Below are 25,859 nucleotides of genomic sequence, written 5' to 3'. Positions count from 1 at the left end.
GTAAATACGGAATCAGTGGAAGGTAAGTTTATACTATGGGACGCAATGAAAGCATTCATTAGAGGGCAAATAATAAGTTATGTAACCAAGATGAAGAAGGACTATAATCAGGAAACAGAGCAGTTGGAAAGGAAATAGTAAACATAGAAAAAAAATTAGCAATAAAGGAAGATACAACCAAAAGAAGAGAATTGGCGGATAAAAAAATAAAATATGAAACATTACAAACATATAAGGTGGAGAAGAATATAATGAAGACAAAACAGAAATATTATGAACTAGGTGAAAAAACACACAAAATCTTAGCATGGCAGCTTAAGACAGAGCAAACTAAGAAAATGGTATTGGCAACAAGGAAAAAAGACAAACAAATTACATATAATCCAAAAGAAATTAAGGAAAACTTCAGAGAATTCTATGAACAATTATACTGAACTGAAAATGAAGGGAAAGAAGGGAAAATAGATGAATTTTTGACTAAAATTGAACTACCAAAACTACAAATAGAGGAACAAAATAAATTAACAGAACCATTTGGAACAGTAGAAATACAAGAGATAATAAAAAAATTACCAAATAATAAGACACCAGGAGAGGATGGACTCCCAATAGAATTCTACAAAACATTTAAAGACCTATAAGACATTTAAAGATTTATTAATTCCTCCCCTCCTGGATGTAATCAACCAGATTGATGAGACACAAAACTTACCAGATTCATGTAAAACAGCAATAATTACAGTGATACTAAAACAAGGGAAAGATCCACTCTCACCAGCGTCATATAGACCAATATCTTTGCTAAACACAGATTATAAGATAATAGCTAAACTATTAGCAAACAGATTAGCAGAACAGGTACCGAAAATGGTAAATTTAGACCAAACTGGATTTATCAAAAAAAGACGCACAACAGACAATATTTGTAAATTTATTAACTTGATTCATGCAGTAGAATGAAATAAAGCACCTGCAGTAGCAGTTGCTTTAGACGCAGAGAAGGCCTTCGACAGAGTAGAATGGAATTATTTGTTCAAAGTATTGCAAAAATTCAGTTTACCGGAGAAGTATATTAATTGGATTAAAGCATTATATAAGGGACCGTTAGCAAAAGTGACAGTAAATGGACATGTATCAAAGCAATTTAACTTAAGCAGGTCAACGCGGCAGGGATGCCCACTATCACCATTATTGTTTGCGCTAGCTATAGAACCACTAGCAGAATCGATAAGAATAGATAATAATATAAAAGGAATAAAAATAAGACAGGGAATATAAAATCAGTCTATTTGCGGATGATGTGATAGTGTACTTAACAGAACCAGAACTATCAATAAAAGAACTATATAAGAAATTGAAGGAATATGGAGAAGTGTCGGGATACAAGATAAACGTAAATAAAAGTGAAGCAATGCCTATGAATAACGCGGATTTCTCAAAATTTAAGAAGGAATCCCCATTCAGATGGCAAATGCAGGCAATAAGATACCTAGGTGTACAAATAAACAAAAATCTAGGCCAATTATATAAACTCAATTACAATCCACTAATGAAAAAATTACAAGACGATTTAGAGCATTGGAAAGAGCTACCACTAACACTGATAGGAAGGATAAACTGTATTAAAATGAACATTTATCCAAGGATACTATACTTATTTCAGGCATTGCCAATACAACTGACAGAAAAATTCTTCAAAGAGTTAAAGAAAATAATAAGGAAATTTTTATGGAGAGGGGGGAAACCGAGGATAGCACTAGATAAATTAACAGAATGGTATAAACAAGGAGGCTTACAATTGCCAAACTTCAAAAATTATTATAGAGCCGCACAATTAAGGTACCTATCAGATTTTTATCAAACAAGGGAAAAACCAGACTGGACGGGATTAGAATTAGATAAAATAGGGGAAAAGATACCTGAACACATATTATATAAATGGGACGAAAAATTGGTACAACATAGAACTTCTCCAGTATTACACCATCTCCTCAATATATGGAAGAAGATTCATGTAGAAAGAAATAAAACAAATTATCAATTACCAAAACTAATATTGACGCAAAATAAGCTACTCCCTTTTACAATAGACAACCTTTCCTTTAGAAAATGGGAAAAAAAAGGGATTAAAAGAATAGAAAATTGTTTTTCAGGAAGTAGATTCTTATCCTTTGAACAAATGAGAGATAAGTACAATATAACTCAAGATACAGCGCTGGCATATTACCAACTGAGATCCTACTTGAAAGATAAATTAGGAAGCAATTTGAGTTTACCAGAGGGAAGTAACCTTGAATATGTGATTACAGATACAATGTTAATCAAAAGATTTATAACAAATATGTATATTAAACTGCAAGAAAAGGAGAATGAGGAAACAAATGGTAAAACTAAACAAAAATGGGAACAAGATTTAAATATAAAGATAAAAAAGGAAACATGGGAGAAATTATGTTCTGGAACGATGAGAAATACAATAAATACGAGGCTGCGTATGATACAATATAATTGGTTACACAGACTATACATTACACCGCAAAAGTTAAATAAATTGGACCCAACAGTATCTGATAGATGTTTTCGATGTAAAAAAGAAAGGGGAACAACAATTCATGCAATCTGGACATGTGAGAGAGTAGAAAAATTTTGGGATGATCTCAATCAGATATTAAATAAAATAACAGAAAACAATATACCAAAGAATCCAGAGATCTTTCTCCTAAGTAACATAAAAAATAAAGAATTTGGAATTGACTTGGAAGATGCACAAAAAAGATTTGTTAAGATAGCCCTAGCCGTAGCAAAAAAATGTATTATGTCAACCTGGAAATTGGAAGATAATTTGAAAATACAACAATGGTATATAGAAATGAATAAATGTATTCCAACCGGGAACAAACATTACCTAAGTTGATGGAAGGAGAAGAAAAGAAAAGAATGGACTCAGTAGAATTTCTGGTGTATTTTTGTTGAATGACAACATTGTCTGACTGGCTTAATGCAATCTAGATTGTATACCTAAAATGGATGAGGGGGGGGGGTTGGGGGGTGGCTTGGGAGGAGGGAGTGGGGGGGAGAAAAAGTCACTGTATATGTGTGAAAAAGAAAAAGTGTATATTATGGCTAACGTGATTTATGGTGTGAAAAATAAAAAATTTTAAAAAAAAAAGATGCAGATGGACCAGCAATTAGCTGCTGGGAGTTGCAGTTGATCTGTCAATCCAAAAGGATCAACAGAGAAATGACCTCCAGTCACAAACAAGGCTGAGATCATGAGCATGTACCTGAAATGCTTTGATGATTCAGTTGGATGCTTTGGATACTTTGAATATCACATCACCATAGATCTGAACTGCAAACCAGTTGTTCATGCTCCAAAGAAAGTACCTCTAGAGCTTGAGAATAAGCTGGAGCAAGAACTAAAGGACATGGAAAGGATGCAAGTCACAGCCAAAGTGACTGAGTTGAATGACTGGGTAAATTTCATAGTGGTCAAAGATAAACCAAATGGCAACTTGAGAATATGTCTGGACCCTAAAGACTTAAATCAAGCAATAAAGAGGAGTCACTACTCAACACTGCAACTAGAAACATCACAGTAGAATTAACAGGATCCAAAATCTTTAGCAAGCTAGATTAAGAATTGATACTGGAATGTGAAACTAGGTGGTGAATCAACATCACTGACAATGTTCAATACTCCATTTGGTCATTACAAGTTCCTGCAACTTCCTTTTGGCCTAAAGGTGACCCAGGCCATCTTCCAACAGAAGATCGATGAGATAAAGGTTCTGTTAGCATTGCGGATGACATCTAGGTCTTTGGCAGAGACTGAAAAACTCATGTCCTTCATCTAGATGAGGCCATGGAGAGAACAAGAAGAGCTCGAATTAAACTTACTGCTGACAAATGCATTATAAAAGAGAAGGAATGACAATTCTTCAGAATGGTGTACACTTTTTAAAAATTTTTAAATTTTTCACACTATGAACCATACTGACCAAAATACACACAAACATTTCTCTCTTGAATATACAGTGTAATTTCCTCCCCTTTTTCTCCCTCCCTTCCCTCCCTCCTTCACCCCCCTCCCTTCCCACTCACTCAACATTCAACATATATGATACATTAAACCCATTAATCAATGTCGTCACACAATGAAAATAAACAAGAAATTTGTGTCTTCAACTTTTACATACTGGGTCAGTTCATTTTGTCTTCTCCTTCTGTCATTTTAGGCGGTGGAGGTCCGCAATAGGACTTCTCTGTTGTGTTCCATGTACGGTTCCCAAATTTGTTCGAATAATGTGATGTTATTTCTTAAATTATGTTATTTTTCCCAATGGAATACATTTATTCATTTCTATGTACCATTGCTGTATTCTCAGGCTATCTTCTAATTTCCAGGTTGACAAAATACATTTTTTTGCTACAGCTAAGGCTATCATAATAAATCTTTTTTGTGCTCCATCCAAATTGAGTCCAAGTTCTTTACTTATATTACTTAGAAGAAAGATCTCTGGGTTTTTTGGTATGTTGCTTTTTGTGATTTTATTTAATACCTGGTTTAGATTTTCCCAAAACTTTTCCACTTTCTCATATGCCCAAATTGCATGTACTGTTGTTGCCGTTCCCTTCTTACAGCAAAAACATCTGTCTGATACTGTTGAGTCCCATTTATTTAACTTTTGGGGCATGGTGTATACCCTGTGTAACCAATTATATTGTATCATGCGTAACCTCGTGTTTATTGTATTTCTCATAGCTCCGGACCATAGCTTTTCCCATGTTTCATTCTTTATCTTTGTTTAGATCTTGTCCCATTTTTGTTTAGGTTTACAGCTTGTTTCCTCATTCTCTTTCTCTTGGAGTTTGATGTACATGTTTGTTATAAATCTTTTAATTATCATTGTGTCTGTAATCACATATTCAAAATTACTTCCTTCTGGTAACTTGTCCTTCAAGTAGGTATTCAGTTTGTGGTATGCAAACATTGTACCATGAGTTATACCATATTTGTCCTTCATTTGTTTAAAAGATAATAATTTATTTCCCGAAAAACAATTTTCTATTCTTTTTATCCCTTTTCTCTCCCATTCTCTAAAGGAAAGGTTATCTATTGTGAAAGGGATTAGTTGATTTTGCGTCAATATTAATTTTGGTAGTTGAAAATTTGTTTTATTCCTTTCGACGTGAATCTTCCAAATGTTGAGCAGATGGTGCAGTACTGGTGATTTCCTATGTTGCACCAGCTTTTCATCCCACTTGTATAGTATATGTTCAGGTATCTTCTCCCCTATTTTATTTAGCTCTAATCTGGTCCAATCTGGTTTTTCCCTTGTTTGATAAAAATCTGATAAGTATCTTAATTGTGCTGCTCTATAATAATTCTTAGTTTGGTAGCTGTAAGCCCCCTTGTTTGTACCATTCTGTTAATTTATCTACCGCTATCCTTGATATTCATTTTAATACAATTTACCCTTCCTATCAGTGTTTGTGGTAAGTCTTTCCAATGCTCTAAGTCATCTTGTAATTTCTTCATTAATGGCTGATAATTTAGTTTGTATCGATGGCCTAGATTATTATCTAGTTGTATACCTAGGTATCGAATTGCTTGTGTTTGCCATCTAAATGGTGATTCTTTCTTAAACTTTGTGAAATCCGCATTATTCATTAGCATTGCTTCACTTTTATTTGCCTTGATCTTGTACCCTGATACTTCTCCATATTCCTTCATTTTCTTATGTAATTCTTTTATTGATATTTCTGGTTCTGTTAAGTATATTATAACGTCATTTGCAAATAGACTGATTTTATATTCCTTCGCTTTTATTTTTATCCCTTTTATTTTCTGTTCTTATCAGTTCTGCTACTGGTTCTATAGCTAACGCGAACAGTGAGGGAGATAGTGGTCATCCCTGCCTAGTTGATCTGCTTAATTTAAATTGGTTTGATATATATCCATTTACTGTCACCTTCGCCAATGGTCCCTTATATAATGCTTTAATCCAATTAATATATTTCTCTGGTAGGTTGAACCTCTGTAGTACTTTCAATAAATAATTCCATGCTACTCTGTCAAAGGCTTTCTCTGCGTCTAAAGCAACCGCCACTGTTGGCATCTTGTTTCCTTGTACTGCATGGATTAAGTTAATGAATTTACAGATATTGTCCGTTGTTTGTCTTTTCTTAATAAATCCAGTTTGATCTAGTTTTACTATTTTTGGTACACGGTCGGCCAATCTGTTTGCTAATGGTTTAGCTATTATCTTATAATCTGTGTTAAGTAGAGTATTGGTCTATACGATGCTGGTGTTAGTGGATCCTTCCCCATCTTTGGTATTACTGTAATTATTGCTGTTTTGCATGAATTTGGCATGTTTTGTGTTTCTTCAATCTGGTTCATTACTTCCAGGAGAGGAGGAATTAATAAGTCTTTAAATGTTTTATAGAATTCTATTGGGAGTCCATCCTCTCCCCGCGTTTTATTGTTCGGTAGTTTTTTTAATATATCCTGTATTTCCTCTATTTCAAATGGTTTTCTTAATTTATTTTGGTAGTTCAATTTTACCTAGAAATTCATCTATTTTGTCTTTCCCTTCGTTCTCAGTTCGATATAGTTGCTCGTAGAATTCCATGAAGTTTTCATTGATCTCCGTTGGGTTATATGTAATTAGTTTGTCCTTTTTCCTTGATGCCAATACCATTCTTTTAGTTTGTTCTGTCTTAAGGAGCCAAATTAGTATTTTATTGTTTTTTTCTCGTAGCTCATAATACTTCTGTTTTGTCTTCATTATGTTCTTCTCCACCTTATATGTTTGTAGTGTTTCATATTTTTTTTGTCCGCCAATTCTCTTTTTGTTGTATCTTCCCTTATTGCTAATTCTTTTTCTATACTAGCTATTTCTCTTTCCAACTGTTCTATTTCCCGATTGTAGTCCTTCTTCATCTTAGTTACATAACTTGTTATCTACCCTCTGATGAACGCTTTCATTGCGTCCCATAGTATAAACTTATCTTTCACTGATTCCGTATTTATTTCAAAGTACATTTTAATTTGTCGCTCAATGAATTCTCTAAAATCCTGTCTTTTAAGTAGCATGGAGTTTAATATCCATCTATACGTTCTCAGTGGGATGTCCTCCAGCTCTATTGCCAATAACAGGGGTGAGTGATCCGATAACAATCTAGCTTTATATTCCGTTTTCCTAACTCTCTCTTGGATGTGGGCTGACAACAGGAACAGGTCTATCCTTGAATATGCTTTATGTCTACCCAAATAATATGAGTATTCCTTCTCCTTTTGGTGTTGTCTCCTCCATATATCCAAAAGTTGCATTTCCTGCATCGATTTAACCATAAATTTGGTTACTTTGTTCTTTCTGCTAGTCTTTTTTCCAGTTTTATCCATCTTTGAGTCCAAATTAAGGTTAAAGTCCCCTCCTATTCCCCTGCGTATCTGCAATCTTCAAAAAGATAACTTGCATAAATTTTGATCTTTTTCTTTAGGTGCATATACATTGAGCAAATTCCAAAATTCTGAATATATCTGTCACTTTATCATTACATACCTCCCTGCTGGATCTATTATTTCCTCCTCTATTTTGATTGGTACATTTTTATTGATTAATATAGCTACTCCTCTGGCTTTTGAATTATATGATGCTGCCGTTACGTGCCCTAACCAATCGCTCCTTAATTTCTTGTGTTCCACTTCAGTTAGATGTGTTTCTTGCATGAATGCTATATCAATTTTTTCTTTCTTCAGTAAATTTAACAGCCTCTTCCTTTGGATTTGATTATGTATTCCATTAATATTTATAGTCATATAGTTCAACATGGCCATTTCATACTTTGTTTACTTTTCCTTTCTGCTTCCTCATCACCACCTTTCCCCCATATCCATTTCTTTTTTTTTGAACACTGTAAAACAACACTTCTAAAACATAAAATATTCCCACTATTCCCACATCTAAAATTCCCTTAACCACAAATGTCTCCCCTCTCTGAGTTGCCCCTTATCCCTTGTCATGCAACCACACCTTCCCTCTCCATTTTGTTTGCAAACCCACTCGCAAGCGTCAACTGATTTTGCAGTGACTGTTATTCTCTCCCACCCAACCCCCTCCAGAAAAGTCTTTTATCTTCACATATAACAAATTCCCCCCTTACTTCCCCTTCTTAGTTCTTATTTATACTTTATTCTTCTTCTTTATATGAAGTTTGTCATCATTCTTGTTCTTGTTACATCTCTTCATCTCTCTGTCTGTTTTGCAGGCGTTCTGCAAATTCTCATGCTTTCTCTGGATCCGAGAACAGTCTGCTTTGATGCCCTGGGATAACTATTTTAAGCACCGCTGGATATCTTAACATAAATTTATAGCCTTTCTTCCATAGGATTGATTTTTGCTGCGTTAAACTCCTTCCTCTTAGGAGCTCAAAACTTGTGCCTGTAGAAAAAAAATTTTTGACCTTTGTATTCCAGTGGCTTTTTGTCTTTTATTTTTTTCATTGCCTTCTCCAATATATTTTCTCTTGTCGTATATCTCAGGAATTTTATGAGAATGGATCTTGGTTTTTGTTGTGGCTGTGGTTTATGGGCTAATGTTCTGTGTGCCCTTTCTATTTCCATTCCTTCCTGTAATTCTGGCATTCCTCAGACCCTGGGGATCCATTCTTTTATAAATTCTTTCATATCTTTGCCTTCTTCATCTTCCTTAAGGCCCACTATCTTTATATTTTTTCTCCTATTATAGTTTTTTTTTTAAATTTTTTATTTTTCACACCATAAATCACAATAGCCATGATATACACTTTTTCTTTTCCACACATTTACAGTGACTTTTTCTCCCTCCCCCCTCCCTCCTCCCAAGCCACCCCCCCACCCCCCCCCCTTCTCATCCATTTTAGGTATACAATCTAGGTTGCATTAATTCAGTTAGACAATGTTGTCATTCAACAAAAATACACCAGAAATTCTACTGAGTCCATTCTTTTCTTTTCTTCTCCTTCCATCAACTTAGGTAATGTTTGTTCCCGGTAGGTTTTCGCTATTGTATTTAATGTAAGGCTCCCATACTTGTTCGAATATTTCAATATTATTTCTTAAACTATATGTTATTTTTTCTAATGGAATACATTTATTCATTTCTATATACCATTGTTGTATTTTCAAATTATCTTCCAATTTCCAGGTTGACATAATACATTTTTTTGCTACGGCTAGGGCTATCTTGACAAATCTTTTTTGTGCATCTTCCAAGTCAATTCCAAATTCTTTATTTTTTATGTTACTTAGGAGAAAGATCTCTGGATTCTTTGGTATATTGTTTTCTGTTATTTTATTTAATATCTGATTGAGATCATCCCAAAATTTTTCTACTCTCTCACATGTCCAGATTGCATGAATTGTTGTTCCCCTTTCTTTTTTACATCGAAAACATCTATCAGATACTGTTGGGTCCCATTTATTTAACTTTTGCGGTGTAATGTATAGTCTGTGTAACCAATTATATTGTATCATACGCAGCCTCGTATTTATTGTATTTCTCATCGTTCCAGAGCATAACTTCTCCCATGTTTCCTTTTTTATCTTTATATTTAAATCTTGTTCCCATTTTTGTTTAGTTTTACCATTTGTTTCCTCATTTTCCTTTTCTTGCAGTTTAATATACATATTTTTTATAAATCTTTTGATTAACATTGTATCTGTAATCACATATTCAAGGTTACTTCCCTCTGGTAAACTCAAGTTGCTTCCTAATTTATCTTTCAAGTAGGATCTCAGTTGGTAATATGCCAGCGCTGTATCTCCAGTTATATTGTACTTATCTCTCATTTGTTCAAAGGATAAGAATCTACTTCCTGAAAAACAATTTTCTATTCTTTTAATCCCTTTTTTTTCCCATTTTCTAAAGGCAAGGTTGTCTATTGTAAAAGGGAGTAGCTTATTTTGCGTCAATATTAGTTTTGGTATTTGGTAATTTATTTTATTTCTTTCTACATGAATCTTCTTCCATATATTGAGGAGATGGTGTAATACTGGAGAAGTTCTATGTTGTACCAATTTTTCGTCCCATTTATATAATATGTGTTCAGGTATCTTTTCCCCTATTTTATCTAATTCTAGTCTCGTCCAGTCTGGTTTTTCCCTTGTTTGATAAAAATCTGATAGGTACCTTAATTGTGCGGCTCTATAATAATTTTTGAAGTTTGGCAATTGTAAGCCTCCTTGTTTATACCATTCTGTTAATTTATCTAGTGCTATCCTCGGTTTCCCCCCTCTCCATAAAAATCTCCTTATTATTTTCTTTAACTCTTTGAAGAATTTTTCTGTCAGTTGTATTGGCAATGCCTGAAATAAGTATAGTATCCTTGGAAAAATGTTCATTTTAATACAGTTTATCCTTCCTATCAGTGTTAGTGGTAGCTCTTTCCAATGCTCTAAATCGTCCTGTAATTTTTTCATTAGTGGATTGTAATTGAGTTTATATAATTGGCCTAGATTTTTGTTTATTTGCACACCTAGGTATCTTATTGCCTGCATTTGCCATCTGAATGGGGATTCCTCCTTAAATTTTGAGAAATCCGCGTTATTCATAGGCATTGCTTCACTTTTATTTACGTTTATCTTGTATCCCGACACTTCTCCATATTCCTTCAATTTCTTATATAGTTCTTTTATTGATAGTTCTGGTTCTGTTAAGTACACTATCACATCATCCGCAAACAGACTGATTTTATATTCCCTGTCTTTTATTTTTATTCCTTTTATATTATTATCTCTTCTTATCGATTCTGCTAGTGGTTCTATAGCTAGCGCAAACAATAATGGTGATAGTGGGCATCCCTGCCGCGTTGACCTGCTTAAGTTAAATTGCTTTGATACATGTCCATTTACTGTCACTTTCGCTAACGGTCCCTTATATAATGCTTTAATCCAATTAATATACTTCTCCGGTAAACTGAATTTTTGCAATACTTTGAACAAGTAATTCCATTCTACTCTGTCGAAGGCCTTCTCTGCGTCTAAAGCAACTGCTACTGCCGGTGCTTTATTTCCTTCTACTGCATGAATTAAGTTAATAAATTTACAAATATTGTCTGTTGTGTGTCTTTTTTTGATAAATCCAGTTTGGTCTAAATTTACCATTTTCGGTACCTGTTCTGCTAATCTGTTCGCTAATAGTTTAGCTATTATCTTATAATCTGTGTTTAGCAGAGATATTGGTCTATATGATGCTGGTGAGAGTGGATCTTTCCCTTGTTTTAGTATCACTGTAATTATGCTGTTTTACATGAATCTGGTAAGTTTTGTGTCTCATCAATCTGGTTGATTACATCCAGGAGGGGCGGTATTATTAGGTCTTTAAATGTTTTGTAGAATTCTATTGGGAGTCCATCCTCTCCTGGTGTCTTATTATTTGGTAAATTTTTTATTATCTCTTGTATTTCTACTGTTCCAAATGGTTCTGTTAATTTATTTTGTTCCTCTATTTGTAGTTTTGGTAGTTCAATTTTAGTCAAAAATTCATCTATTTTCCCTTCTTTCCCTTCGTTTTCGGTTCGGTATAATTGTTCATAGAATTCTCTGAAGTTTTCCTTAATTTCTTTTGGATTATATGTAATTTGTTTGTCTTTTTTCCTTGTTGCCAATACCATTTTCTTAGTTTGCTCTGTCTTAAGCTGCCATGCTAGGATTTTGTGTGTTTTTTCCCCTAGTTCATAATATTTCTGTTTTGTCTTCATTATATTCTTCTCCACCTTATATGTTTGTAATGTTTCATATTTTATTTTTTTATCCGCCAATTCTCTTCTTTTGGTTGTATCTTCCTTTATTGCTAATTTTTTTTCTATGTTTATTATTTCCCTTTCCAACTGCTCTGTTTCCTGATTATAGTCCTTCTTCATCTTGGTTGCATAACTTATTATTTGCCCTCTAATGAATGCTTTCATTGCGTCCCATAGTATAAACTTATCTTCCACTGATTCCGTATTTACTTCAAAGTACATTTTTAATTGTTTTTCAATAAATTCTCTAAAATCCTGTCTTTTAAGTAGCATGGGGTTTAATCTCCATCTATACATTCTTGGAGGGATGTCCTCTAGCTCTATTGCCAATAACAGGGGTGAGTGGTCCGATAATAGTCTAGCTTTATATTCCGTTTTCCTAACTCTCCCTTGCATGTGGGTTGATAACAGGAATAGATCTATCCTTGAGTATGTTTTATGTCTAGTCGAGTAGTATGAGTATTCCTTTTCTTTTGGGTTTTGTTTCCTCCATATGTCCACAAGTTTCATTTCTTGCATTGATTTAATTATAAATTTGGTTACTTTGTTCTTCCTGTTAATTTTTTTCCCCGTTTTATCCATATTTGGATCCAAATTCAGATTGAAATCCCCTCCTATTAGTATGTTCCCTTGCGTATTAGCTACCTTCAAAAAGATATCTTGCATAAACTTTTGATCTTCTTCGTTAGGTGAATATATATTAAGTAGATTCCAAAGCTCTGAATATATCTGACATTTTATCATAACATATCTCCCTGCTGGATCTATTATTTCCTCTTCTATTTTAAATGGCACATTTTTGCTAATTAATATAGCCACTCCTCTTGCTTTTGAATTATACGATGCTGCTGTTACATGTCCTACCCAATCTCTCTTTAATTTCTTGTGCTCCAATTCAGTTAAGTGTGTTTCTTGGACAAATGCTATATCTATTTTTTCCTTTTTCAGTAAATTTAGTAGTTTCTTCCTTTTAATTTGGTTATGTATTCCATTAATATTTAGAGTCATATAGTTCAGCGTAGCCATTTTATATTTTGTTTATCTTCTCTTTCCGTTTTTCCATCATTACCTTTCCTCCTTTTCCATTTCTGTTTTCTTATTTTCAACTCTTTACCAGACAACATTCCTACAACATCCAACATTTTCCTTATTCTCCTATTTCTATCTTCTTTATCCCCAATCTCCCCTTCCCCTCCTGAGTTGCCCTTTATCCCTTGTCGGACAACCACATCTCCCCTCTCCATTTGGATTTGCGAATCCACTCGCAAGCGTCAACTGATTTTGCAGTGACCGCTCTTTTCCCCCACCCAGCCCCCCCCAGAAAAGATTTCGCTTTTTATATGTCACAAAGGTCACTCTTTTAATTCCCTCCTTATTCTCTCTATTCCATTACCTTCCCTTATTAATTCTTGTCTATACTCTCTATGTTTTCCTCTAATTACAGATACTTTCACATATGCCCATTGTCTCTATTCACTCTTATACCTCTTTACCCGCATACATATCAATCGTGGTCATTTTTACCCTCCTTACCCGTCTTCATCCCTCAGTCTATTTTTGTCTTTACCCACATACATATCAATCGTGATGATTTTTGCTCTCATTACCCGTCTTCATCCCTCAGTCTATTTTTGTAATTGTTCTGCAAATTTTCGTGCTTCTTCTGGATCCGAGAATAGTCTGTTTTGTTGTCCTGGAATAAATATTTTCAATACCGCAGGATGCTTCAGTGTAAATTTATATCCTTTCTTCCATAAAATCGCTTTTGCTGCATTGAACTCTTTTCTCTTCTTTAGGAGTTCAAAACTTATATCTGGATAAATGAAGATTTTTTGCCCTTTATACTCCAGTGGTTTGTTGCCCTCTCTTACTTTTTCCATTGTCTTCTCCAGTACCTTTTCTCTTGTAGTATATCTTAGGAATTTTACTACAATAGATCTTGGTTTTTGTTGTGGTTGTGGTTTAGGGGCCAATGCTCTATGTGCCCTTTCTATTTCCATTTCTTGCTGTAGTTCTGGACATCCTAGGGCCTTAGGGATCCATTCTTTTATAAACTCCCTCATATTCTTGCCTTCTACATCTTCCTTAAGGCCCACTATCTTTATGTTATTTCTTCTGTTATAATTTTCCATTATATCTATTTTTTGGGCTAGTAATTCTTGTGTCTCTTTAGTTTTTTTATTAGATTCCTCCAATTTCTTTTTTAAGTCTTCTACCTCCATTTCTGCTGCTATTGCCCGTTCTTCCATCTTGTCCATTTTTTTCCCCATTTCTGTTAAGGTCATATCCATTTTATTTATTTTCTTTTCTGTGTTGTTTATTCTTCTTCTTAAATCATTGAATTCCTGTGTTTGCCATTCTTTAAATGACTCCATGTATCCTCTAACAAGAGCAAGTATATCGTTTACCTTGCCTTTCCCTTTATCTATTTCACTGTATTCTTCCTCTTCTTCTTCCTCTAGGTTGACCATCTGTTGTTTCTTTGCTGCCCTTTCCTCCTCTTCTTTCTTGTTTCCATTGTCTTCTGTGGTCTCTTCTTGCTGCAGGTGTTCTGCAGCTGTCGTTGCCGGCTGTGGAGATCGACTCCCCAGCTGGTCCCCCCTCCCGTCGGTGTGTTTTTTTTCATGCGCATCGCGCATGCGCGAGGAGTCGCGCATGCGCGGTTGCGCACTTTTACTCGGCTCTGTGAGCCATTGTTGTAGTTCTCTTTCTACCGACCTGAGGTAGTGGGGTCTTCTCTCCACAGCGGGCCTCTTCGGACAGGTAAGGCCTTCACCTTTTTCCTCCGTTGTCTTCTCTTCCTCTCTTCTTTCTGTTGATTTTGATTTTTCTCCTTTTGTCTCCATCTTCTTTCCACCTTTATACTCACTTTTCTTTAACTTGTATTTCTGTGCCTTTGTATTTTCTCTTGTTTTTCCCGACTTTTCTGGAGAGGGCTGGAGTTCACCGTCCGGCCACTACTCCATCACGTGACTCCCTCCTATTATAGTTTTCCATTATATCCTTCTTCTGAGCTAACAACTCCTGTGTTTCTTTAACTTTTTTTTTAATCAGATTCTTCCAATTTCCTTTTTAAGTCGTCCACTTCCATTTCTATGGCTGTTTCTTGTTCTTCCACCTTATCTACTCTTTTCCCTATTTCTGTCATTACCATCTCTAATCTACTCACTTTTTCTTCTGTACCTTTTATTCTTCTTTTTATTTCATTAAATTCTCGTGTCTGCCATTCTTTTAGTGCTTCCATATAATCTTCAAAAATTTATCTATCTATGTACAGTCCATTCCCTTTATCTTTCATTTCTCTGTGCAGAGCTTGATGTTCTCCCTCCTCTTCCCCTGAGTCCACTCCAGGATCTGTGTCCTCTACCTCTCTTCCTTGTATCTGTGTCTCTTCTGACTTTCTTGTTGGGCTGTTTGTCTCAGTTTGCTGCTCGTTCCCATTATTTTCTGTACCTTCCCGCTGGGAGCCCTGCTGTCGGGTCTTACTCAGCTGTTCAAGCTGGTCCCCCCTCCCGTTGGTGTTGTCTTTGTCGTGCGCATCGCGCATGTGCGGTTGCACACCTCTGTTTGGTTCTGTGAGCCATCCTTGTAGTCCTGCGCTCGGTGGGTCGCGACCCTTCGGGGTTTCCACTGACCTCAGGGAGTGGGCTCCTCTTTCCACGGCAGGTTCCTGCTTCTTCATACAGGTAAGGCCTTCACCTTTCTCTTCCGATGTCTTTCCTTCTTTTCTTCCTGTTGTTTTTGGCTTTTCTTTCATTTTCTCCACACCTTTATTTTTTATTTGTTGTGGTTTGTGTGTCTGTGGCTTTGCTTTTTCTTTACTTTTTTCCTTCTTTTCTGGAGAGGGCCGGTATTCTCCTACCGGCCACTACTCCATCACGCGACTCAAAACGGTGTACACTCTTGATGGTGTAAAGCCAAGCTCAGAGAAGGTTCAAGCCATGGGCAAGATGGAGCACCCAAAGGACAAAAAGGATCTCAGAAGTTTCCTTGGGTTGGTCCAATTCATGATTTTCTTCATAACCACACACATCAGACTACACAGTAAAAATCAGAGAGTTGCTGAAGGAATTTGTGGAATTTCAGAAGTCACCATTACATCAGAGAAGTTTTGACCAGCTCAAAGTGAAGTTGAGATACTATGATCGAGAAAAATCCCTCACTCTACTTGTAGATTCACCTAACTGGGGCCTTGGTGCAGCATTGGTACAAGGAAAACCAATCGCTTTTGCCTCAAAAACACTAACAGCAGAGACCAGATATGCTAATATCGAGAGAGAGAGAGCTGTTGGCGGTTGTATATGGTGGTAAAAGTTTCTGTATGGAACAAAGTTTATAGGGAAAAGTGATCATTGCCCACAAGAACACCTCCAGAAAAGGAACCTAAACAAGCCACCATCGAGATGGCAGAGATTACTTCGACAACTGCATTGCTATGATTTCAATTAAAATGCATACCTGGCAAAGAAATGGTGCTTGCTGATACCTTGTCATGATTTCCCCGAATTAAAAATATGAAATGAAAGATGTGGGAATTAATATACATCATATCATCAGTGGAATTAATAAACTAGGCCAGATCAAAGAAGAAACCACCAAGGATGATATGTTGCAAATGCTTTCTCAACAAGTAATGCAAGGATGGCCAGAGAGGATAAAGCAGATACAGCACAGTCTAGATACTGTAACTATATACATGTGCATATGTACTATCACATTAGATCAATAACTTCATGGTGATACGAAGGTTGGAGGAGTTGTGGATAGTGTTGAAGGTTGTCACAGGTTACAAAAGGATTTTGACAGAATGCAGATTTGGGCTATAAAATGGCAGATGGCTTTCAATCAGGATAAGTATGAGGTGATGCATTTTGGAAGGTTAAACCAGAAGGCTGAGTACAGGGTTAATGGTCAGATACTTATCAGTGTGGAGAAACAAAGGGTCCTTGGGGTCCAAATCCATACATCTCTCAAGGCTGCCATGCAAGCTGATTGGATAGTTAAGAAGGCCAATTGGTTGCTGGGCTTCATTAATAGGGAGATTGTGTTTGAGGGAACATGTTGCAGCTCTAGAAATCTCTACACTTAAAGTATTGTGTTCTATTCTGGTCACCTCATTATAGGAAGGATGTAGAAGTTATGGAGAGAGTACAGAGGAGATTTACCAGGGATGTTGCCTGAATTGGAAAATGAGCCTTGTGAGGCAAGGTCAGCAGAGCTGGGACTTTTCTCCTGGAGTGAAGGATGAGAAGAGACTTAATAGATCTCTAAGATTCTTGAGAGGCATAGATAAAGTAGACTGCAGCACCTTTTTTGAGTATTTTATTAATAATTTTCTGAACTTAAACTCAAACGGTTATCAATATTATCAACATTACTGTTAACAACATCAATATTAATTACAATTTACAATAATCAATTAAATACTTTTTTGTAGAGATCAAGCTTTTACTCTCCCCTTCCCTCTCTCCTTCCCAACCCTCGCCTTACACCTTACATAACACTCAACCAACCAGTTACTCAACATTCAGAGCATTCTCAACAAAGGGATGAACAAATTTTAGGGGTTTATGGGTTTGTCATGTCACAGGGGTCAGTGCTCAGGCTATTTTCTTTCTCTTGAATTTTCCTGGTTAGAATGGGATGAACTTCCCCCACCAATTGAGGGGCAGACAGGGAAGGTAGGGTGGCGAGGCAAGACGGTTCATACTGTAATTGTGCTCCTATGAATTTTAAGAATGGTTGCCACATTTTCAAGAAAGTGTTATACTTAAGTAATTTTCTCCAGGGAAACACAGCTTTCTATTTCTGTATTCCAGCATGCAATGCTCAATTAGAAGATAGACTCCCAGGTAACAGCTATGCACATTCCTGGCGACTGCCAATCCGACTATTACGAGTTGGATTTAAAATTTGGACAGGTTCATCATTAAGTCTTGTGTCCATTATGTTTTCCAACAAGAACAACTCTGGGTCCTGTGGGAATTCTTTACCTATAATTTTTTCCAGGGCTTGACCCAGTTCCACCCAGAGGGGTCTCACCTTGATATATGTCCAGGTTGTGTGCACAAAAATTCCTGTCACAATGTCACATCTAAAGCATTGGTCTAATAATTCTGATTTAGATCTGTTCAATTTTAGTGGCGTCAGGTCTAGCTGGTGTAGAAAGTTGTATTGTACCAGCCTGTACCGTACATTTGTAGCAGCAGCTACACTACTCCTGAAAGAACACACACAACCATATGGGTTGAGCTCAGTGAGCAGACTCGTTTATTGCAGGCTGCTGGGCTGCACTTGTACTCCCAACCCGGACCTGGCTGAGAACCGCACTGGAGGGCGCTGACGTCACCCGGGTGTCACGTGGTCCCCCAGCGCGGGCTTCTGAGCCCCGTGCTGGAAGGAAGGGAAAACCCCCGACAGCGCCATTTTGGCCGGCTGCCCCAGTTCTGAGACCTCCCAACTCTGAGCAGCAAAGGCACAATCCTGTGTGATAGCTCCCATGGGCATCCTGTGACCAGTGGTTCCCCAGCAGTGGCGCAGGCAGGTCTTCCATCGCATCCACGACCTTTCACATCCATCCATCAGGTCCATGGTCTGGATGGTGGCAGAACGGTTTGTATGGCATGGGCTGCGGAAGCAGATCGTGGGCTGGGCCAGAACATGCACCAGATGTCCAAGGTGCACAGGCACACCAGGGCACCCGTACAGGAGTTGGAGCACATCCAGCACATTCACGTGGACATCGTCAGGCCCTTACCCATTTCCCAGAGCAACCATTCCCTGTTTACGATGGTGGACTGCATCATTCGCTGGCCCGAGGCAATCCTGATGCCAGACGCCTCCACTGACTCCTGCTCCCAAGCACTGTTGCATGGTTGGGTCACCCGGTTCAGCATCCCGGCTCACCTCACCAGCGACCTGTGCGCCCAGTTCACATCTGCACTCTGGACACAGCTTGCCAACAGGTTGGGGATCCAGCTACACCGCACCACGGCCTACCGTCCGCAGGCCAATGGACTGGTTGAATGTCTGCACTGACACCTTAAGTCTGCACTCATGGCCCGCCTCACCGGTCTCGACTGAGCAGATGAACTGCTTTGGGTACTCCTGGGCATCCACTCCACTCCCAAGGAAGATCTGCAGGCGTCATCAGCTGAGCTGGTCTACGGTGCGCCGCTGGCACTACCTGGTGAGTTCGTCAACGGACCTCACAATCCCCAGCAGTCCCCGCACGAACTACTTCCTCACCTCAGGGCACGCTTGGACTCGTTTGAACCGCCACCCAGGCATTGCACCCGCCTGTCTTGTGTTCCCAGCAAACTGCCTTCCACAGAGTACATTTTCACTGATTGGGGCCCGACTGCGGCACCTCTGCAGTGACCATACGAGGGGCCATACAGGGTTGTACAGCGTTCCGGCTCTACGTTCACGCTGGACATTGGTGGCAGGCGGAAGCTGTTTACCGTGGACAGGCTGAAGCCAGCGCACTTTGATCCCACCAAGCCCATGGTAGTTGCCCAGGCCAAGAAGTGAGGCTGACCAGCGAAAAAGGATATTGGTGCTGGTTCTGGGGGGGAGAGTGGGTTGTGCAGCGGCTCACCACTAGGCAGGCAAACCAGCCCCACTTCTATGTTCTGGCCCAGTCCACAATCTGCTTCCGCAGCCCATGCCATACGAACCGTTCTGCCACCATCCGGACCGTGGACCTGATAGACGGATGTGAAAGGTCATGGATGTGATGGAAGATCTACCTGCACCACTGCTGGGGAACCACTGGTCGCGGGGTGCCCATGGAGATATCACACAGGATTGTGCCTTCGCCGCTCGGAGTTGGGAGGTCTCGGAACCGCAGGCCCGTGATGGCGGTCTTGAAGGCCCTCATCTCCTCATCAGATTTCTGGTCCCGGGCGAGTTGGTCAAAGTAGAGGCTGGGTGTCAGCGTGCAGGTGGCCGGTCGCAAGAGTGCATCGGCAACCACATTGTTCTTCCCTGCCTTGTGCCAAATGTCGGTGGTAAATTCCAATATGAAGGAGAGGTGACGCTGCTGGCGGGATGACCAGAGATCCTTTGCCATCGTGAGCACCTGGGTGAGGAGTTTGTGGTCAGTGAAGATGGTAAAAGTCCTCCCCTCCAAAAAATAGCGGAAATGCCGCACAGCCAGGTACATGCCCAGTAACTCGCGGTCGAAGGCACTATACTTGTGTTCCGGTGGGCGGAGCAGGCGGTTGAAGAATGCCAGTGGCTTCCAATGTCCATTAACCTGTTGCTCCAGGAAGGCACTGACAGCTGTGGCAGACGCATCAACAGAGAGTGCCATATGCAGGTCAGTGTGCGGGTGCGCAAGCATGGTGGCCTTCGCGAGGGTATCCTTGGTGGCCTTGAATGCGGTGCAGGTTTCTGGGTTCCATGCAAGCATTTTGTGCTTGGCTGCAATGAGGGTGAATAGCGGCTGCATGATGCGTTCAGCTCCCGGGATGAAGCAGTTGTACAAGTTGACCATACCCGCGAACTCCTGCAATCCCTTGAGGCTGTCCGGGCATGGGAACTTCCTGATAGCAGCGACCTTTGCAACGGCGGGCATGGCTCCTTCGGCCATGATGGTATGACCCAGGAACTGCATGGACTCTTTCCCGAACTGGCATTTGGATGGGTTGATGATGGTAAGGCCAAAGTCAGCCAGTTGGGAGAAAAGGGTGCGTAGGTGGGACTTGTGTTGCGCCTGGTCCTTGTTGGCGACGAGGATGTCGTCCAAATAAATAGATGTCCCTGCCCACAGAGTCCATGGGGCGCTGGAAGGTCTGAGCGGTGTTCTTGAGCCCGAACGGCATGCGAAGGAATTCGAACAGGCCAAAGGGGGTGATGATGGCCATCTTGGGTATGTCCTCAGGGTGCACCGGGATCTGGTGATATCCGCGCACCAAGTCAACCTTAGAGAAAACCCTTGCACCATGCAGGTTGCCCGTAAAGTCTTGGATGGGGTAACGGTCAGGAACTGTTGCCTTGTTGAGCCGTCGATAGTCACCGCAGGGATGCCAGCCACTGGAGGCTTTCGGGACCAGGTGGAATGGCAAGGCCCATGGGCTGTTAGATTGCCAAATGATACCCAGTTCCAACAGGTGCGAAAACTCCTCGTTCGCCATCTCGAGCTTGTCAGGCGGGAGCCGGCGTGCCTTGCCGTGAACTGGTGGGCCCTGGATGGGGATGTGGTGGAACACCCTGTGGTGAGGCAGCGGAGAACTGTGGCTTGAGGAGTGTCGGGAACTCATCCAGGATTTGCTGGAACCCGTCTCTGAGCATGCTGATCATGGCCATCTGCAGTTGCTCCGAGCGGGAGGTGTCGAGGCGAACAGCATGGAAGGTACAGGCGTCCACCAGGTTCCTACCTCGAATATCCAGTGTGTGAGGAGGAAGTCTGCACCCAAGATGGTGGTCAGGAGGGACGAGACTGTGAACCTCCTTGCGAAATTTTGTTGGCCTATCTGGAAGTGGAGTGTCTTTTTTCCATACATCCGGATTTCTGTTGCGTTGGCCGCACAGAGGGGTGGTCCACGAGGTCGGTTCCTGGACTCAATGGCCATGGCCAGGATGACGCAGATCTGGGCTCCAGTGTCAACGAGGAACCGCCGGCCACTGACTGAGTCCCTCAGGTAGAGGAGGCTGTGTCCTTGGCCATTAACAGTGGCTGGCCTGGTCGTTTCCCTGGAATGAGCAGGGCTGACGACACTTCCGAGCCTTGGCTCCCCAGAGCTGGTGGTAGAAGCAGAGGCCTGGAGCGGATGCTGTGGCCTTGGTTATGCTCATGGAGGCCCCTGCAGGGGCCAGATGCTCTACCGCAACGTTAGGGGCGGGCTTGGTGTGGTCATGCCCGTGCCTCATGACCTGCTGGACCGCTGAGCCCTCCGGGAATCATGCGACCCATAGATCTTGGGCCTTCTGGGCGACCTTCCTCGGGTTGGTGAAGCTCTCCTGGACCAGCAGAGGCCGGATGTCCCCGGGCATATGGTCAAGGAAAATGCGCTCAAAGACTGGGCATTTGGTGTGATCACCCATGAGCGTGAGCATCTCATCCATCAGCTCCATCAGGAACCTGTTTCCCAGGGCGTCGAGGTGCAGCATCTGAGTGGCACGCTGGTTCCTGGATAGTCCGAGGGATCCAGTAACCACTCGCTTGATAGTCTCGTATTTGTCTTCGGTGGGTGGGTGCTGAACGAGGTGCAGCATGCGTCTGGCAGTGCCCTGGTCCAGGGCAGCTACCACATGGTAGCATTTGGTCATGTCGTACGAAATCTGGCGGAGGTGAAATTGAGCCTCCATGTGGCCGAACCAGGTCTCTGGCTCCTGAACCCAGATTTCAGGAAGTTTCACGGCTATAGCGCTGATCCTAGCCTCGCACATGATGGGTTCAAAGATGTTTGAACCAGCCGCAGTCACCAATTGTAGCAGCAGCTACTCCTGAAAGAACACACACAACCAGACAGGTTGAGCTCAGTGAGCAGACTAGTTTATTGCAGGCTGCTGGGCTGTACTTGTACTCCCAGCCCGGACCTGGGTGAGAATCGCGCTGGAGGGCATTGACATCACCCGGGCATCATGTAGTCCCCCAGCGCGGGCTTCTGAGCCCTGTGCTGGGAGGAAGGGAAAACCCTCAATGGCGCCATTTCGGCTGGCTGCCCCGCCACATGGCTTACAAGCGGGGCCAGTTTGCCTGCCTAGTGGTGAGCCACCACACGTTAATAATTGCAGTCATGCTGGTCCAACACCGATCAGATTAGCACCACTCATCAATTGTTGTTACTAAGTCCGACTCCCACCTCTGCCTTGATTTATGAAGCCCTGGTTAAGGTCCTTGCATTTGGAAAAAGAGATACATTGCTGTGATTTCCCCCTTTGAATCTTGGCCTCTCGGCCTCTATGTCACTGCATGCGAGTAGGAACATAGTTTGACCTAATTTGTCCTGTAGAAAAGATCTTATCTGAAGGTAGCAGTGGAATGTCTTGTTTTATTAAATCATACCTTATTCCTTAGTTGTTCAAATGCATTAGCCATCCCTGGTCATAACAGTCTTCTATGCACCTGATGCCATTACAAAGCCAGGTGTCCAGGATCTTGTTATCCACTGTCAATGGTATTGATCTATTTGGAGTCGGGGGTGATTTTGGGGACGGTCCCCCTTTGGTTCCTACATATTGGTTAATTTTATTCCAAATGAAGATTATTTGTTTTAGTATGGGGCTTCCTTTTTTTCCCAAATTACAATTTGGCTTTTCATTTGTGAAGTCTACTGGTAATTTCTCACCCACCATGTGCAGGTCAATTTGAGCCCAGGATGGTGCACCTTCCGCCTTGAAGAGTGAGGCAATGTATCTCAACTGCCCAACAATATTTCTTGAAGTCTGGCATTCATAGTCTGCCCAGACTGTAATTCCAGGTCAATTTTTCCATAGAGACCCTGGCTACCTCTCCGTTCCATAGAAATGTCCTTATTTGCGAAAGTAAATTTTGGAAGAATCTCTGGGGCAACGCCACGGGCAATGTTTGGAAGAGGTACTGAAGCCTTGGCAACACATTAATTTGAACACAGTTGACCCTTCCCACTAATGTTATGAGCAGGGACATCCACCTATTTAGATCTTCCTCAATTCTCCCAAGCAAGGGGGTATAATTTAGTTTGTATAAATTATTCTTTATCTATTCTAACTCCTAGATATTTGATCTCATTCTGTGGCCACTTTAAATGACTATTTTCTTGATATTGACTGTAATCCCTTTTAGTAAATGGCATGGCTGTGCTCTTGTCCCAAGTGGCCTTGTGCCCAGAGAGACTGCCAGTCCCTTTATCCTAGGGCGGGGGTAGCAAACACCAGAGGACATCTGTACAAAGTGCAGGGTGGAAAGTTTAGGGGAGACATCAGGGATATGTTTACACAGAGTTGAGTGCCTGGAATGCCATGCCAGGGGTGGTGGCGGAGGCTGCAATATTAGGGGCATTAAAGAGACTCTTAGATGGCACATGGTTGAGAGAAAAAAATAATGTTATGAGGTAGGAAGGGTTTAGTATTTTTGGTAGGAATATGTATTGTTACAAGCCCAAAGAACCCCAAAAAGTAGCCTACTCTACTTTTCCCAATTTATCTCCTTAAAAACATTCCCAAATATTCCATCACAGTATGTCGACCCAACATTGATGGCTGAAGGCTTTATTGTTAAATGTTCTATAAATTAATGTTGCTGATCACAAAAAAAGTACATTTTATCTCTTGTGATAGAGGGGAAAACAAGATTTTGGACATTATTGTGAGTCTCTTGGAATGTTTGCTCTTTTGAAGAATGGGTCACAGAGAAATTCTTGTAACCTTGTACCTCAAGCTATGAGTGCATGATCCCAGAATTGTTCTTCCACAGTAAATCGAGTGAAATTTTACTCTAATGGTAATTTCATTTTTTTTTCCAGTTAAGAAAGCAAAACTCGATGGACCACAAGGTAAGGTTATAATCCTCTAATTATTTTACTGAGGGTTTCTGATTAAAGTAGCCATCTTTACAATGAACTTATAATTTTGACATTGGAAAATCTGACACTATAACTTTTGGCTGTCTTAGCACTGTTGGTTAGGCACTTTAGAAAATGTACTTTCTGATTTGGGGACAAAATCAGCTCCTGAACATTTTTTTTGGGGGGGGGTGGGAAAGACATTTGTTACCCAGGGAAACCCTGTATGCTTTGTATGCTAGTTATAAATTCCAAATTTGATGGTAAGGAGACTGATTTATTATTTATGTTGAGAAAACATTAAGTTGTACAGGTACACAATCCTTTATCCGGACATCTAAAATCCAGCAAGTGGGGAGAGACCGGCAGCGCGAGTCGGGGGCGAGGGGGCAGCGTAACTCGGGTGGGGGGGGGGGTGTGGATACGGCAGCACAATTAAATCTGGCTTTTCGAAATCCAGAAAAATCCAAAATTCGGAACACACTGTCCCCCAAGGGTTCTGGATAAAGGATTGTGTACCTGTATTTCTTGGCAGCTTCACCAATGGAGAACTAATGGCAAGGCCTGCCAATTTTAAACTTCTGTGTTTTTATTTTCTGCTTTTTTTTTTTAACTGGTTGCTTGAATTCTGGATAGCAGGGATTTTTCTGTCGTCTGCTTTCTGCTCAATGATGGTGGGTCGTTTGTAATTCTGCAAGTATGGAGAAATGCAATGTTTTTAACAAAAATTATTTATAATTTTTCAAACTCAAACTGTCAAGAATCCATAATTTAAAAAAAACACACTACATTCTCCCATTATATACAAGCTTCACCGTTGAGTCCAGCCCCTCCTCACCAATTTCACATATTTCATACGAAGACTAAATTAAATAGACTATCACCTCAGAGGGGGATAAAAGCAGCAGAGAAATACAATGTTCCTATTTCTGTTCCTCCTTTGTTTGCAGTGAAGCTAAAGCACATCTAGTTTGTATTCTTCATTATTTGAATCTCTGTCCCCTAGTAATTCTAAATAGTCGAAAATTTTGGTATCTTTACAGTGAAAACAATCCCAATAACAGTAATTAATCTAGAATTTGGGATGGGAAAAAAATAACAACTATCTTGATCACTAGAAAAAAAATTACCAAAACCAATTACTAAAAGCCAGCAAGCCCCTTCAACTTGTTAAATTTCCTGGTATCTGGAGATGTCGTAGAAGATTAGAAATATACTATCAAACCAAGCAGAGAGTTTATATAGGTGTTTTAAAATATATATATATGTGTGTGTGTGTGTATGTATATATATATATATATATATATATATAATTTAAAATTTGATTTTTTTTAAACTGAATAAGACCAATATGTTTTGGTAGAACAGGATCTGGGGCTATTTGGCACTTCGTGTAGTACCAATATGTTTTGGTAGAACAGGATCTGGGGCTATTTGTCACTTTGTGTAGTACCAATATGTTTTGGTAGAACAGGATCTGGGGCTATTTGGCACTTCGTGTAGTACCAATATGTTTTGGTAGAACAGGATCTGGGGCTCTTTGGCACTTTGTGTAGTACCAATATGTTTTGGTAGAAC

The 25,859-nt window shown here is 40.0% G+C and overlaps 1 protein-coding gene across 4 annotated transcripts in view; it reads left to right on the top strand.

The window, feature by feature from the left end:
* The window catches only part of LOC138758958 (protein unc-13 homolog A), a 290,629-nt gene that overhangs the window by 50,456 nt on the left and 214,314 nt on the right, over positions 1-25,859 (top strand). For 3 of the 4 annotated variants that reach the window (XM_069928637.1, XM_069928635.1, XM_069928636.1), the window contains exon 2: positions 24,243-24,272. The exons of the other annotated variant lie outside the window; for it this stretch is intronic. In XM_069928637.1, the coding sequence (XP_069784738.1) occupies positions 24,243-24,272 (30 nt within the window). The remainder of the gene's footprint in view (positions 1-24,242; positions 24,273-25,859) is intronic. 4 annotated transcript variants of the gene reach the window in all.

Source organism: Narcine bancroftii, chromosome 3, assembly GCF_036971445.1.
Source record: "Narcine bancroftii isolate sNarBan1 chromosome 3, sNarBan1.hap1, whole genome shotgun sequence".
NCBI lineage: Eukaryota > Metazoa > Chordata > Chondrichthyes > Torpediniformes > Narcinidae > Narcine > Narcine bancroftii.
This window is presented reverse-complemented; position numbering and strand designations above follow the sequence as displayed.